The sequence below is a fragment of the Ctenopharyngodon idella genome, chromosome 6 (assembly GCF_019924925.1).
Source record: "Ctenopharyngodon idella isolate HZGC_01 chromosome 6, HZGC01, whole genome shotgun sequence".
Classification (NCBI taxonomy): domain Eukaryota; kingdom Metazoa; phylum Chordata; class Actinopteri; order Cypriniformes; family Xenocyprididae; genus Ctenopharyngodon; species Ctenopharyngodon idella.
In genome coordinates this window covers 23,917,809-23,934,507 of record NC_067225.1, presented here as the reverse complement: position 1 = coordinate 23,934,507, position 16,699 = coordinate 23,917,809, and the positions used below count along the sequence as shown (strand labels likewise).

Sequence of the window (16,699 nt, the reverse complement as noted above, 5' to 3'; positions counted from 1 at the left end):
TATTTGTAATATATAATGCCAGGTTCAGAAGGTTAGATTATAAAGCAAGACAGACAGACCTGTAAAACCTAACAGTGAAAATCGCTAAATGAAATAAATTCATTTTACTTAACATTTTTAAAAAGTTAAAATAATTCAAAATAATTAATTGGTTTGTGTATGACAAAATTAAACAAATTAGTTCAGTCAAATTAACCTTATTAACCACTTTTTCTTTCAAGTTCACAGAACTGATGTATTTTAAGTAAACTGAACTGTTTCATTGTTTTGAGTTTTATGAACTTATTTCTTTTAATTTAGATGAACTTAAGTTTAACTGAATCTGGGCTGGAATTTCTATTTCTATGTTAAATGCTTTATATTGCTGAACTCATTCGGCAAGTGCTATACCATGCTATTGTTAACATGTTAGCAAAGCAGTGTGAGTTAGAGAAAGCAGGGCCCCCTTGACCATCATTAATGCAATGACTGATCTGGTAACACTTTATTTTAGGGTCTTTTAACTAGTTGCTTATTAGCATGCATATTACTAGAATATTGGCTATTTATTAGTACTTATTAAGCACATATTAATGCCTTATTCTGCATGACCTTATTCTACATTCTTAATCCTACCCAATACCTAAACTAAACAACTACCTTACTAACTATTAATAAGCAGTAAATTAGGAGTTTATTGAGGGAAAAGTCGTAGTTAAATGTTCCCTATACTAAAGTGTTACCACTGATCTTCATCCATCTTTCCACTCGGACAGACATGATTACAGGTATTTACGCAGTAGTTTCATCCGCTGACATTTGACCTCTGATTCCTGACCTCACAGCTGGCATGTGTACATCTTTAAGAATGATGGTGTGTGTAGATGTCTAATCTTGATTAATATAGTTGTTTTGGATAGATGAAGGGGATAGAGAGGAAGAGAGGGCAAGTTTCTATTTCCAATGTTTTATTTTTTTTCCAACTTCTAACAAAGTCAGTGATTCCCATTGTAGTAAAAAAAAAAAATGTAATTAAAAAGTGTACTCAAGTTTGCATACTTGAGCACAATTCTATGCCATTTTGTTGTATAAATATTGTGATTAGAGCATTCACACTAAAATTCCAACAAGAAAAAGTGCACTTTAAATACCCAGATAATTAACTTTTTTAACAAAACAAAACCAAAAAAAGTCTGGAATGTTGGACACTGGTTGCACCTTTAGTTATGTAGCAGAAGGAGAAGGGCTCAGACACTGATGGTGGATGAAAAGATAAACTTATAAAACTCACACTGGACAGGAGAGTACAATGTTGTGCAAAACGTATAGTGTGTCATTTGGGACACAACCAAAGTCAAGAAATATCAAGGATATTGTACAGCTAGAAATTGTTTCAGCTTGTAATTACGGTAATTCTGGCATGACATGGACACATTTGTGAGTGACGTTTTTTGAGTTGAGCAACAACAGCAAAAAAGGGGATTTTTTTTTTTTATGTTTGAAAATACTGACATTGCCAGTTTTATAAATTCACTAGGAAACAAAGTGATGTTTTACAAGGACCTACTACTATATTTAGTGCATATTCCTTTGGACAGAAATCTAAATCTGCAATATTTTAAGCTAATTTCATGTCATTCATGGAGACTGCAACACCACTATTTGGATGTGCTACACTCTTAGAAGAAAAGTTATAAAACCTTAAAGGGTTGGCGCTTCATATATAGAACTTCTTAGGGTCCCATTTTATGGATTTAGTTTTAATTTATTTTGTTTTAATTCATTTTTCATTTTAATTACATTTTATGAAATAAACAGCTTGTAAACATACATTATCAGTAGAAAATTTAAAATAAACCATTAAACATGAAAGTACTGTGTCACAGAAGACATTCCTCCGTATATAGAACCTTTCTGGCATAAAGGGTTCTTTTAAATTGAGTCAAGAACCCCTCCTGTCTAAGTTGATGATTCAGACTTTATGCTCATAGTCAAAAGTCCTGCTGCATAAGACTATCAATGTCACCAAAGTTTGTGGTTTGTGCTTTGTAAGCAGTTAGGATTCATTCTGTGCTCACATCACTCCCTGTTGGAGAGATTTATTACTGCAAAAGGCGTTAAAGACACAGTGTTTTGAAGTATTTAATGATTCTGATGGAACTCATGATATATTATTATACTTACATTGCTTAATATAAAAACTACATATTCAAGAATTCAGTGACATAAATATGAATTTAAACTCAAAGAAATGCCCAGTTATTTGTCAGCAGAAATGTAGTGATTACAAAGACATCCATTTTAAATTCCAAGTCATTGTTATTACACATTTTTATATAAGAAATGTGCATATGCTAAATGAAGAAGTGCCTGTAATTAATCTTGTTGGTTACATGCTAGAACTAGAAAGAGAGAAAAACAAAATAGAGAGAGGGAAAGGAAAAGCTACTAATGGTGTGAGGTAAGTGCTGTTGTTGAACATAAACCATATACATTTACACCCCTGAGTGAAGTCAGTGCAGCAGATCTTTGAAAGACTGTTTGCATTCTGACTGTGCAACGTTTCCGAAATCAGCAATGAATTAAAATCTCCTGGAAGAACAGGCAGATAAAGATCTTTTATCACCTGACTTGTGTGCAAGTGAGGTGCTCATAAGCCTGCTTTTGAATAATCCATGGAGTTAAGACATACTTCACACTGCGGAGACACAAAAGCAAAAGTGAGATGGAGCAAGAGAGAGTTACTTATGGTGTTTTCATTTAGGACATGCAAAGTGAATGTTTAATGCATGTTATGATGTGCACTGTACAGTAATAAAACATACTTGGATCTGTATATCTGCATTACCCCGTTGAAAAAAAACAGCATATACTGGTTAGGTATGTTTTGAAGCATGGCAGCTGGTTTGAGCTGGTTTATGCTGGTCCTTAGTTGGACATGAGCCAGTTTAAGCTGGTCTTGGGATTTTGTTGTGATGCTTCAAAACATACCTAACCAGCATATGCTGTTTTTTTCAACAGGATATATATATATATATATATATAGCAAAGCAAGTGGCATTTATTTTAAATAAACATTTTACAAAAATAACTTTTGTTAGGTTTTAAATTTATATAATACAAAACAATAGATCTGTTCAAAATTAAGACAAAAACACTGATTTCATACATTCATTAACAATTACCTCAATCGCCAACAATCACCTTGTTTGCAGATGCCTCAAGATATTTTGTTAATAACGCAACAACCTAAGTGAATTATGTTTGTGTTTCTTTTTGTATTGTGGAAATGAATGTGTTTGGACTTACCAGCACAACGCTTTTGGTAATCACTGCAGCATTTTGTCGTGCAGTTAGTATTGCAGTTGCAGCGATTTGAAATGTTGTACTTCTCATTGCATCTCCCTCTACAGGAGGTTGAGGCTGCGCATATAAACAAGTGTTAATCAAACAAATATGACATATATGCAGGGTATATGTCTGTAGGTATGTGAGAGAAGAGTTTTACTTAGACTGGCAGAGGAGCAGGAGTTTGGGGGGTTGAAGGTGACAAATCCCGGCAGGTTCTGTCTGATGTTGTTAGTGATCCAAGACTGATACCGAGACACACGGGTGTATACCCCAGGAGAGTTGGGATCGGCACAGCCATACCCCCAGCTGGTGATCCCAGCCTGAACCCACACTGTACACTGCTGACTCACCATTGGACCACCAGAGTCACCCTACAGAGAGGGACAAAAAGTTTTTTTAATTTTGGACAGGAAAATGGCAGTAAAATGGCAGTCCGTACTCCAACCTGTGCCCTGATGTTTCATGTATATTTACACTGTAGCTATTCAACATCAAGCATTTACACTAAATGGGTAATGTGAATTCCAAAAATATATAGTAGATCTTGAAGTGCATTATATGTTATACAGTAGCTGTACACACTAAGATGTAGTAAAAATCTGGTTGGTTGTTGTACCTGGCAGGTGTCCTTGCCTCCCTGCGTTAAACCAGCACAGATCATGTTGCTGGTAACAGATCCAGAACCCAGCAGATTATTACATTGATTATTAGCCACCACTGGAACCATAGTCTCCTGCAGAGTCCCAGGAGCAGGTAGGCTCACTGAACATACACAAACACATGTGTGGTGTTAATTAATTGGTGGTGTTAGAAGTAGATGTATGTGTGAATGAATGTGTTTGTACCTCCAGACCGAACATCTCCCCAGCCTGTGATCCAGCTGCTGGTGCCAGCACTGAAGACGCTGTTCTGGGCCGCCAGACACACGGGTCTAATGTAGTTATTGAAGGTAACGGTGGAGGACAGACGCAGCAGAGCGATGTCATTGTCATTTGTGTTGCTGTTGTAGGAGGGGTGAACGATTTTCGTTCTCACAGTTCTCATGACTTCATTGGCATTGGTTCCCTGCTGTGTCCTCCTTCCCAAGTACACACGCAGACTGGATGTGCTGACACTGAATACAGTCAGAGAACGTGAAAATGAGAAAAGAACAAAACAACATACTAAGTTCATTTAAGACAAATAAAACAAAATAAGTGCATATGTGTGTTTAGGTGAATCTTACTCAGGTAAACAGTGAGCTGCCGTCAGCACCCATTCACTGTTGATGAGGGAGCCTCCGCAAAAATGACCTCCATAGGTAGAGCTGTGCAGACTGACCTGCCACGGCCATGACCCATCAGGCGCATTCACACCACCCACAATACGGGTGTTTAGAGGGGCTTGTCCACAAACTATGAGAGAGGGAGAACGATTGTTTACATAAGCATTTCTGCATAAACTATTTAACTTGATGTTGACATCTGAAGAATGAGAGAAGCTCTTACCATTCAGCTGAGAAAGTGAACCTGCAAGGGCAGGAAAAAAGAAATTTAAGAGATTTAACTTGTGTGACTGAACTTGCGGAAAACATCTCTGGGCAAACCGGTTTAATTTTGAACAATTAGCAGCCTTGCCTCCCCCAACCATTCAACAAGTGACTTTTATCACTTTTATGTACATTTCACATGCCCAGTAGGTGTGGCTCACAAAGTAAAACATTTATTTATAGGCCACATTCTGTTCCTGGATTGTTAACAGAATGTGGACCAGAAAGAGAATTTAAATAGATTATCTCACATGATCATTGCAGTTCAGAAATCCCAAACCTTGCTTATCTTATAAGATTAGTCACTGTGAACCTGGATGTACACTGTGCGTTTTTATTTTTTTCCAGTTTGTCCTTTTAGCAGTGGTTTTTAATCTGTGCACCACATAAAGTGTGAGAATGGTGGTGCGTTCATGTCATAAATCAGAAATATGAACAAAAAGAAGTTTGTTGGAGTGCATAACATATTTTTCTGACACATTTCTGACATGATGCATCACAAGCATGTTGCAGTGTTTCTGTCAAGTCCAATTGACGAACAAAGGGTTCTTATGAGTCGACTCTTTCAATAAAGTGTTTAAAATATCTCACTAATCCACGAGTTACTGGTCAAATGAATCAGCCATATGAATCAATGTATGATTCACTTACTGAACTGCAAGCTTCATTATTTTCATAGCCTTTAGACTGCTCTTATGTGCTGTGCCACAAAGAAATCAAAAATATATTCACTTTTTATCTGTATCATCCCTTTGTTAACAATTATCACTGTAATAGACAAATCATGAAACCTTACCTTTAACACACATGAGCAAGGTCAAAGTAATGCAAGTTGATCTCCACATCTTCACACAGTCCCTCTGTTTGTTAGCTGAATGGATGCCGGTGGAAAATTGGTACAAAGTGACTCTAACAATCCATTTTATATAGTTGTGCTTCTCAAATTGCTCTTCTCGTCACTCACTCACCTGCCTACTTCTTTTGTCTTAATGCTCCTCCTCCATTTTTTTGTCATCCTCTTTCATTCTTCACATTTTTTTTAGCATGCAAAGCTGACAATTACCAACAACTTCACTGAGAACATTTATCACAATTTGCACTTGTTTTTATAGGCCCTATATACATTGTTAAGGTATATTTGCGCAGACATAATAAAGGCAAACGTCTCACAGAGTCACAGGCATTTTTTTGTAGGAAATTGATAGTTTGGAATTTTGTATTTTTTTTTCCAAAGAATTTCAAGCTGGCACAACAAATACATTTCAGTAGAAAAATAAAGAAAAAAAATCTGGAATGACAAAAGAAATTATAACAAAACTCTTTGAATGCCAAAGGTTTTGACAAAAGGCATGACAAAATATTTTAAGACGTATTTTTTTCTTTTAGTCTGTCTTTATTTCTTTCCTGCTCGCTTTATTTCTGGTAACACATGAATAAAGAAAAAACATACTACATAAAAGCGAAGATGGTAATAATACCCTTTATTATCACAAAGACACAGACAATGGGCTGTACTGGGAATGATTACGTAGGACAACTTATTGTCAGATGGCAGCCGTGATTACTCATCATAAAAGACGAGTGAGTCAGTGTGTGAAAAGGTTTTTTTTTTTTTTCTTTTTTTTTTTTACATTTTATGCTTTAGCAGTTTCACCTGAAAACACAAGAATGAAATGCCAAACAACAGTTGGTTTCTATAGAATATACGGCCTAACTTATTTATACTTATTTATACAATATATAAGATTCAAATTAAAATGAGTTCATTTCAAAACTATGATTTTGAAGTCAGCCAAAGATGAAACTTGAGCTGTAAAACTTGAAATGTTTCTTTTAGCATAGGGACACATGTGATTAAGAATATTTGTGTAAGAATTGTATTGTATATATATTTAGGCTTTACAATGTCTAGAATCTCTCTGATGTTTTTTGTGATTGTCTAGTGGCCGTGTAGACGTGATCAGTCTGGCTCTCAGGTTCCGCTTCACTTCTCTCACCTCTAACATAATTGTGACATCACAACATCATAGATCTCAAGATCCGGCAAAATACAGAATACAGAATCCTGAAAGTTGGCCTTAGAATAAGCCTTCATAAACTCAAATTGTCTTTAAATTTGTTCATTAATCAGAGATCAAAAGGTTTCAGAGCAGACTGTAGAACACTAACTATAGGACACGTCAAACATAGACTTACTTTTTGATTTATGAATCAGTTTAACCTTTATTGAAGTACTTTTTTTCAAGGGCACAAGGATGACAAAATAGGATTTTAAAGCTTGATGAATTGTCGACTATTTTGGGGGGGGGAGGGAGGTGTATTTCTTTGTCTTGTATTCATGTTGATTATATATATATCTATCTATCTAATAATAGATTTTACCAAACTACCTTAGGTTTTGTTTTTGTTTGTTTTTACATTTTAGCAGTTTTACCTGAAGGCACAGGAATGAAATGCCAAACTGCAGTTGGTTTCTACTGCTATATATGGGTCTTTCTGTAACTACGGGTACTTTTGAAAAATTAAAAAAAAAAAACCAACCTCTAAGAATTTCAATTTTAACCATCACAGTCTGTAATACATATAAAAATGTACACAAAATTGAATGTAGATGTTTATTTTATGGTTTTCATCTCTTCTTCTTCTTACAAAATGTCCTTACCGTAACGTTACAATAATTTTATACACTTTTCTTTTTTTAATTTCTATAAAAATGTAATACATTTACATAGTTACTTTCAAGATTTGTCCATTTTTGTAAATACAGATATTAAAAAATAATTAGGGGATTTTATGATGTTCTTTATGCCATGGAAAATTTTGATGCCAACCTTAGATATCAATTGTTTTAATACACGCCAAAGATACAATATTTTGCTTTTTTAATTGTAATGTGTAAATCATCTCTACTGAAGGGTTAAAATAATTTTTGCAAAAAACAGTTTGATTAATAGTTAAAATAAATCATTGCTGCGTTTATGACAGTTTGTGTCGGTAAGGACACAATGTTAATGACGCATGTTAATAATGTAACCTTAACAATAGGTTACTGTAGAGAAAAACAGAAGGTATTTTGTCAAAGAGGTATTGCAGGAAAGACTTGGTTAAAAACTAATACTTTTATGAACTTTAACTTAAAACAACAAACTAATTTGAGGCCTTCAGTATTTTGTTTTGTCCTCTGGTTTCTTTTGTTTATCCTCCACTATCTTTTCTGATTTGTCAGTTTATCTGCTCTTTTTTTTTTTATAGCTCTTTTTCCATAACTATTCATATCTGTCAGGGTCTTTTGTCATTAAGTCTCTGCATTTCTGTCATCTTATTAGATGAATTTGGTATTATCTAGAGTTGCAAAAATGGCATGTTTATATTTAGATTACAGTATAAAACTTGAATTTGTCTCTACCGCAACGCATGGTCTTGACTTAAAAATGCTGCGGTATAAAGACACATTGCGGAAATGACATTTTTGCTAATATTGCTGATAACTGGCAGCTAGCAAGGTATACATCAGTTTTGACTTTTAGCACCACATATACATGTATTCAACAGTAATATAAATTCATTTTTAAAATGTAGTTCAAAATACACAATTACTAAGCTGAATGGTAAGAACACATAATAAATACTTATGACGAAAAGATTATCTTGATCTTAGTTTTCTGGATCTTGTGAGTGACCTAATGTGGGTGGCCCAATTTGTAAGCCATGTGCTCATGTGCTAATTTCTGTTTCCATAGAAACTAGATTTGTTTGGCTTTGAACAAATGTCATATTAAGAGTCTTTTTTCAGTGTTGCGGTAAGGACTCAAGTGTGGGACAGGTGCATTTAGATGAGAAAAAAAAAATCATATAAATGAGTAAACAAAAAAAGATCTTTAAGATGGTGTAAAGTAACATTTATATGAAACTAATTCATTTGAAATAATGTCATATTGTAAAAGAATTAGCTAATTTTACGCATCTCAGCATTGAAACCACAGGTGTGGGACATGAGCAAAAATGGTGTTTGGACCTATAAATGCTTCATAATTTTTCATTAAACCATATTATTCATTCATATTATATCATTGTCACTCATGCTGTGTTGAAGATCAAATACGAACATGAAGATGAAGAGAGAAGGCAATCTTTAATAAATCCAAACAAGAGCTTAACACACACATATACACGGACGATACCCAACAATGATGAACAGAAACAAGGGAACTTAAATATATGTGCAAATGAGGTGATGATGACATACAGCTGACAGTGATGACTAAATCAAAAACCATGACAAGGACCTAATGGTGGGAAATGGTGCAGGCAGGAAAACAAAGTCCAAAACAGAGTGAAACTGTGACAGTCATATAATATTATTCATATTATTTTTTTAAGTCAAGGTGTGTAATGACACTGCGTTTATATTTATGAAGCTTTAGATGACCAATTTTAACATAAACCTTAAAAACCTTAAACTCCATTTCCCATAATCCTCCCTGCCAATCACATGCACACTCCACACCAATCACCAATTACCACACACACCTGTAGATCATTACCTGGACTATAAAGGACTTACACACACACACCACCTCATTGCGAAGTCTTGTTAACTGTTGTTGCATTTCTGAGCGTTTATTATCCTGTCTGTTTCTGTTACTGTCTGTTACCCGTGATCGACCCGTTGCTGCCTGCCTTTGATCCTTGCCTGGTATTCTGTTCTGTCAGTGATATCTGCCTGTCCTGACCATTGCCTGTATCCTGACTACGATTCTGCCTGTCCCTGCTGTTCCTGTTTGCCCCTGCTTTGACCCTGCCTGTACGACCACGTTCTTTTATAATAAAGCTTGCAAATGGATCCCTGCCTGAGTCTCGCTTCGTTACATAAACGTGCCTGTAGTTGCAGAACCACCCATATACAGTGCCCTAAGTATTGGGAAAGTAAAGACAAAATTGCTCTGTTAGCTGTGGTGTCAAGACATCTATAAATATGATTAAAAGATTAATATGAGGCAGAAGTACAGAATATCACATTTTGTTATTGACTGTTTCAACACAAAATGTTTTACCAATTAAGACAGCACTTTTAGAGTTTCATTCCTCTGCCTATTGTGAGCATAAGTATTGGGACGGTTTAACTTAAACCAAATGTAAGCAAATATTTAATTGTAAATCCCTTGCAAGCAATCACAGGAGTGAGTCTGTGACCCTTGGACATCACCAGACTCTTGGTTTCACACTTTGAAATGCTTTTCCAGTCCTTTAATACAGCCATTTTTAATGGTTAGATTTTTAATCTCCTTGATTGAGTTGGCAGTACTAGTGTTCTGGGTCATTGCCCTGTTGCCATATGAAGTACTTCCCAGTGAGTCTGGTGGCATTTTCTTGAACACTGGTAGGCAAGATTCTTTTGTACACTTCTCCTGCTGCCGAAAACAAACCGAAAACAAGATTATTTTGCTTACCCCATTGGCAGATTATATTGCTTGTTTTAAGGAATAACTTAATTTATACTTATTTTTCCTGAAAACAAGACAATAATTTTTACTTGTCTAGAAAATGCTTCTTGATTTAAGAATTTTTAAATATACAAATTGTGAATAAAAAAGGAATGCAATGATGTGGAAGTTTCAAATTTCAATATTTTATTCAGAATACAACATAGATGACATCAAATGTTTAAACTGAGAAAATGTATCATTTTAAGGGAAAAATAAGTTGATTTTAAATTTCATGGCATCAACACATCTCAAAAAAGTTGGGACAAGGCCATGTTTACCGCTGTGTGGCATCCCCTCTTCTTTTTATAACAGTCTGCAAACATCTGGGGACTGAGGAGACAAGTTGCTCAAGTTTAGGAATAGGAATGTTGTCCCATTCTTGTCTAATACAGGCTTCTAGTTGCTCAACTGTCTTAGGTCTTCTTTGTCGCATCTTCCTCTTTATGATGCACCAAATATCTTCTATGGGTGAAAGATCTGGACTGCAGGCTGGCCATTTCAGTACCCGGATCCTCCTTCTACGCAGCCATGATGTTGTAATTGATGCAGTATGTGGTCTGGCATTGTCATGTTGGAAAATGCAAGGTCTTCCCTGAAAGAGACGACGTCTGGATGGGAGCATATGTTGTTCTAGAACTTGGATATACCTTTCAGCATTGATGGTGCCTTTCCAGATGTGTAAGCTGCCCATGCCACACGCACTCACGCAACCCCATACCATCAGAGATGCAGGCTTCTGAACTGAGCGCTGATAACAACTTGGGTTGTCCTTGTCCTCTTTAATCCGGATGACATGGCTTCCCAGTTTTCCAAAAAGAACTTCAAATTTTGATTCGTCTGACCACAGAACAGTTTTCCACTTTGCCACAGTCCATTTTAAATGAGCCTTGGCCCAGAGAAAACGCCTGCGCTTCTGGATCATGTTTAGGTATGGCTTCTTTTTTGACCTATAGAGTTTTAGCCGGCAACGGCGAATGGCACGGTGGATTGTGTTCACCGACAGTGTTTTCTGGAAGTATTCCTGAGCCCATGTTGTGATTTCCATTACAGTAGCATTCCTGTATGTGATGCAGTGCCGTCTAAGGGCCCGAAGATCACGGGCATCCAGTATGGTTTTCCGGCCTTGACCCTTACGCACAGAGATTGTTCCAGATTCTCTGAATCTTTGGATGATATTATGCACTGTAGATGATGATAACTTCAAACTCTTTGCAATTTTTCTCTGAGAAACTCCTTTCTGATATTGCTCCACTATTTTTCGCCGCAGCATTGGGGGAATTGGTGATCCTCTGCCCATCTTGACTTCTGAGAGACACTGCCACTCTGAGAGGCTCTTTTTATACCCAATCATGTTGCCAACTGACCTAATAAGTTGCAAATTGGTCCTCCAGCTGTTCCTTATATGTACATTTAACTTTTACGGCCTCTTATTGCTACCTGTCCCAACTTTTTTGGAATGTGTAGCTCTCATGAAATCCAAAATGAGCCAATATTTGGCATGACATTTCAAAATGTCTCACTTTCAACATTTGATATGTTATCTATATTCTATTGTGAATAAAATATAAGTTTATGAGATTTGTAAATTATTGCATTCACAATTTGTACAGTGTCCCAACTTTTTTGGAATCGGGTTTGTATAAAACTTTATACAATATATAAGAAATAAGATTCAAATTAAAATGTTGATTGTTGAGTTATTTAATTTCAAAAGTATGATTTTGAAGTCAGCCAAAGATGAAACTTAAGCTGTAAAACGTATGTTTTTGTGGATAAAAAAATGTAAGTTCTTCAAATATTAATAAGCAGTGAAGCCGTTTTGTTAAAACATTTTTGTAAGAAATAATAATAGATTTCACCAAACTACCTAAGGTTTTGTTTCCAGAATTTCTTTTTTTCAGTAAGGCCTTTTTCCTTGTTATGATATCAAGACAGTAGAATGACACTGACATTTTTAACTTCATGCCCTTTAGAAAATATAAATTGAATCATAGATTCAAGTCATTGTGTGAACTGCATTATGGTGAAATGCAGTTCACACAATGACTTGTGTGAACTGCATTTAATTGAGCATCGTGTCTTTGACCCACATAAAGAAACAATAGTATGCTGAAGCACCAGTAATACAGTATTCATTTAAACCTGTACTTTTAAAACCTTTCAGTTTCTTTTTTCCCCAGAATGCAGTTCAACAAACCAGTTAATCTCACTTTAAAATGCTGAAACCATCAAAACTTTACATATCTCAAAAACTTATTCTAACATATCATAGCAAACATTTTCGCCCATGACCCAAGTATGTTTTGTTTTACAAGTATCTTGGATTATACAGATACTAGAATTCATTTACAAAATAGGGCAGGTGTGACAATGGCTAAAGCTCAGAGCTGGTAATCAGAAGACTGCTGGTTACAGGAATGATAATCACTCTTCTAGCCTTGAGCAAGTCTTGTAAACTCAGCTTCCTCCAGGGTTTTTTTTTTTCTATATACAGAATACTTTAAATTGCTTTGAATAAAAGCGTCTGCAAAATGACTACTTATTTAGTAACTATGGCAGGGCTTGTCCATATGTAAAGAACAGAACGGTTTTAGCAACAACGCTTACAAAATATTGGTATTTAAAATTCTGTTCATTCAGTTATTTTCAGGTCTTTACACAAATAAATCAGACATTTTGTAATGTACTTAAGTAAGCCACTTTTGTCTTTTAGCGTGACTCCAAAATATTAATAGATGCTGACAACTATACAAAGACCTGAAATGCAGTTGAGAAACATTTTTCTTCTTAGCCATTTGTACTGTACAAATGCATGTCAGTATGGTACATTTGAGATGACGCAAGTTAAAAGCAGTGACAATGACAGGGAAATTTCAAAGGAATTTCAAAAGTCATCATGTGGAAAAAGCTGCTGAAAGAAGTATTGCAGGAACAACAAGAGAATAGACTGTACAAGGATGTAGAGATAAACCTAATAAGACAGTACAAATATATTAAGACTGTGCTTATGTAACATCACACAATGTAATCACGTACGAGCTAAATATAGCCAAGTGTTAGAGATTTGTCGAGAGATGTTTATGTGTATGTGCTTTTATTGGAGGACTGTATATTCCTGGAGCTAGTTTAGTTCACTGTTAGGGTGATATCATGAGAAATCTTCATCTTTTGTAATAAAAGAGTTAATTGTACCATGCATGAAAATGTCACTATCTGATGTTAAACAGATGAATGGCACTGAACTTTCTTTAGGCAGGAAACTTCATGACAAACCGGTGTTGAAGGTGTTAGTGAAAACGTATGAAAACATATACAATATGATAAATATCAAAAGAATGAAAAATATATTAATAATGCTTTCATATTTTTATTCCTGTTGATGCTTTGGGGCAAGTTGTTCAAATAGTATAGGAACTCATAATGTAATAACTGCACATAATGTAAAAACTGCACATAATATAATAAGTATTACATTATTATTGTAATAAAATGTTCATAATACAATAATTTTCTCAAAACGTTATAAAATCTTGAGCTCATAATGTAATAACAATTTTTACATTATGAGAATGTCATATTTTCAGAATTGTAATAGCTTTTAAAACATCAAAAACATTAGTATTCCCTTACAGTACATTTTTAAAAATCTAAATCCAGTCGTAAACTACTTGCGTAATGACACACACACACACACACACACACTCACTCACACACATACAGTGGGTACAGAAAGTATTCAGACCCCCTTAAATTTTTCACTCTTTGTTATATTGCAGCTATTTTCTAAAATCATTTAAGTTCATTTTTTTTTCCTCATTAATGTACACACAGCACCCCATATTGACAGAAAAACACAGAATTGTTGACATTTTTGCAGATTTATTAAAAAAGAAAAACTGAAATATCACATGGTCCTAAGTATTCAGACCCTTTGCTTTGACACTCATATATTTAACTCAGGTGCTGTCCATTTCTTCTGATCATCCTTGAGATGGTTCTACACCTTCATTTGAGTCCAGCTGTGTTTAATTATACTGATTGGACTTGATTAGGAAAGCCACACACCTGTCTATATAAGACCTTACAGCTCACAGTACATGTCAGAGCAAATGAGAATCATGAGGTCAAAGGAACTGCCTGAAGAGCTCAGAGACAGAATTCTGGCAAGGCACAGATCTGGCCAAGGTTACAAAAAAATTTCTGCTGCACTTAAGGTTCCTAAGAGCACAGTGGCCTCCATAATCCTTAAATGGAAGACGTTTGGGACGACCAGAACCCTTCCTAGAGCTGGCCGTCCGGCCAAACTGAGCTATCGGGGGAGAAGAGCCTTGGTGAGAGAGGTAAAGAAGAACCCAAAGATCACCTTGGCTGAGCTCCAGAGATGCAGTCGGGAGATGGGAGAAAGTTGTAGAAAGTCAACCATCACTGCAGCCCTCCACCAGTCGGGGCTTTATGGCAGAGTGGCCCGACGGAAGCCTCTCCTCAGTGCAAGACACATGAAAAAACACCTGAAGGACTCCAAGATGGTGAGAAATAAGATTCTCTTGTCTGATGAGACCAAGATAGAACTTTTTGGCCTTAATTCTAAGCGGTATGTGTGAAGAAAACCAGGCACTGCTCATCACCTGTCCAATACAGTCCCAACAGTGAAGCATGGTGGTGGCAGCATCATGCTGTGGGGGTGTTTTTCAGCTGGTTGCAATCGAGGGAAAGATGAATGCGGCCAAGTACAGGGGTATCCTGGACGAAAACCTTCTCCAGATGAATGCGGCCAAGTACAGGGATATCCTGGACGAAAACCTTCTCCAGAGTGCTCAGGACCTCAGACTGGGCCGAAGGTTTACCTTCCAACAAGCACCCTAAGCACACAGCTAAAATAACGAAGGAGTGGCTTCACAACAACTCCGTGACTGTTCTTGAATGGCCCAGCCAGAGCCCTGACTTAAACCCAATTGAGCATCTCTGGAGAGACCTAAAAATGGCTGTCCACCAACGTTTACCATCCAACCTGACAGAACTGGAGAGGATCTGCAAGGAGGAATGGCAGAGGATCCCCAAATCCAGGTGTGAAAAACTTGTTGCATCTTTCCCAAAAAGACTCATAGCTGTATTAGATCAAAAGGGTGCTTCTACTAAATACTGAGCAAAGGGTCTGAATACTTAGGACCATGTGATATTTCAGTTTTTCTTTTTTAATAAATCTGCAAAAATGTCAACAATTCTGTGTTTTTCTGTCAATATGGGGTGCTGTGTGTACATTAATGAGGAAAAAAAAATGAACTTAAATGATTTTAGCAAATGGCTGCAATATAACAAAGAGTGAAAAATATAAGGGGGTCTGAATACTTTCCGTACCCACTGTACTTGTATATATGGTTTACAGGGACTCTCCATAGGTGTAATGGTTTTTATACTGTACAAACTGTATATTCTATCCCCCTACACTACCCCTACCCCTAAACCTACCCATCACAGGAAACTGTCTGCATTTTTTGAATTTCAAAAAAACACCTTTTAGTATGTTTTTTTTTTAAGCCATTTGGTTTACGAGGACACAGTAAATTACTTGGGCATTGGGCCATGGAGGTTAAAGAAACCACAGGGTGGAAAAATAGCGCTTTAGGATTTTATGTTAGATTGGATTATGTTCACCCTAGAAATATCACCTTATGTTGAGTAACTATACAAATCCTGGTAGTGAGGCAATAGTATCTCCTATTTTTCTATGAAGTTTTTGGTTGCTACTTCCTTATAGACCATGACCTCATGCTGAATTTTATCATGAACTACCTTTCCAAAAAAAAAAACTTCCCCCTCCAGGTCAGTCATTCACCTTTTTTCTAAACTTCATTGAAACATAGCTATTGTATAGTGGAAAAATCCTGGTGGCAGTCCTTTGTGTCAAGCCTGTGGGTTTATTGTTGGTGAGATGTTTTGTGCATAAACTGTAGTGGTGATTTATTATATCCTTGTTCCTAGTTACCTTATAATTTAATACAACGGTAGTATTTATTAATGTATAACCACAGGTTTTGTTACTGAATGCTCAACATCCCCTGAAACCGATCTTGCCAGATGGAACTGGATTAAATATTTTGAATGTTCTGATTGCAATCTGACTTCTGACCTATAATGCTGCATGAATCATAATCATGGACTGTTTTATTGTTGGTCTAATTTGTTGACTAATGTGTTTAATCACAGAGGAGATCTCGCCCCCCATTGACTACCATAGTAGGAAAAAAAATGCTATGGTAGTCAATAGGGGGTGAGATCTGCTTGGGTACAAACATTCTTCCAAATATCTTCTGTTGTGTACAGCAGAACAAAGAAATTTATACATTATTTTCCTGTT

At 36.0% G+C, this 16,699-nt stretch overlaps 1 protein-coding gene across 1 annotated transcript; it reads right to left on the bottom strand.

Annotated features, from left to right (window-relative positions):
* Positions 1–2,108: 2,108 nt before the first annotated feature.
* On the bottom strand, positions 2,109–5,801 carry LOC127513820 (trypsin-like). Its single transcript, XM_051895887.1, has 8 exons — positions 5,655–5,801; positions 4,818–4,838; positions 4,556–4,724; positions 4,176–4,444; positions 3,947–4,092; positions 3,488–3,701; positions 3,289–3,402; positions 2,109–2,677 (listed from the first exon to the last, which is right to left on the bottom strand). Exons 1-8 carry the CDS (start codon positions 5,701–5,703, stop codon positions 2,673–2,675), a joined length of 987 nt encoding a protein of 328 aa, XP_051751847.1. The 5' UTR covers positions 5,704–5,801; the 3' UTR covers positions 2,109–2,672.
* Positions 5,802–16,699: the final 10,898 nt, after the last annotated feature.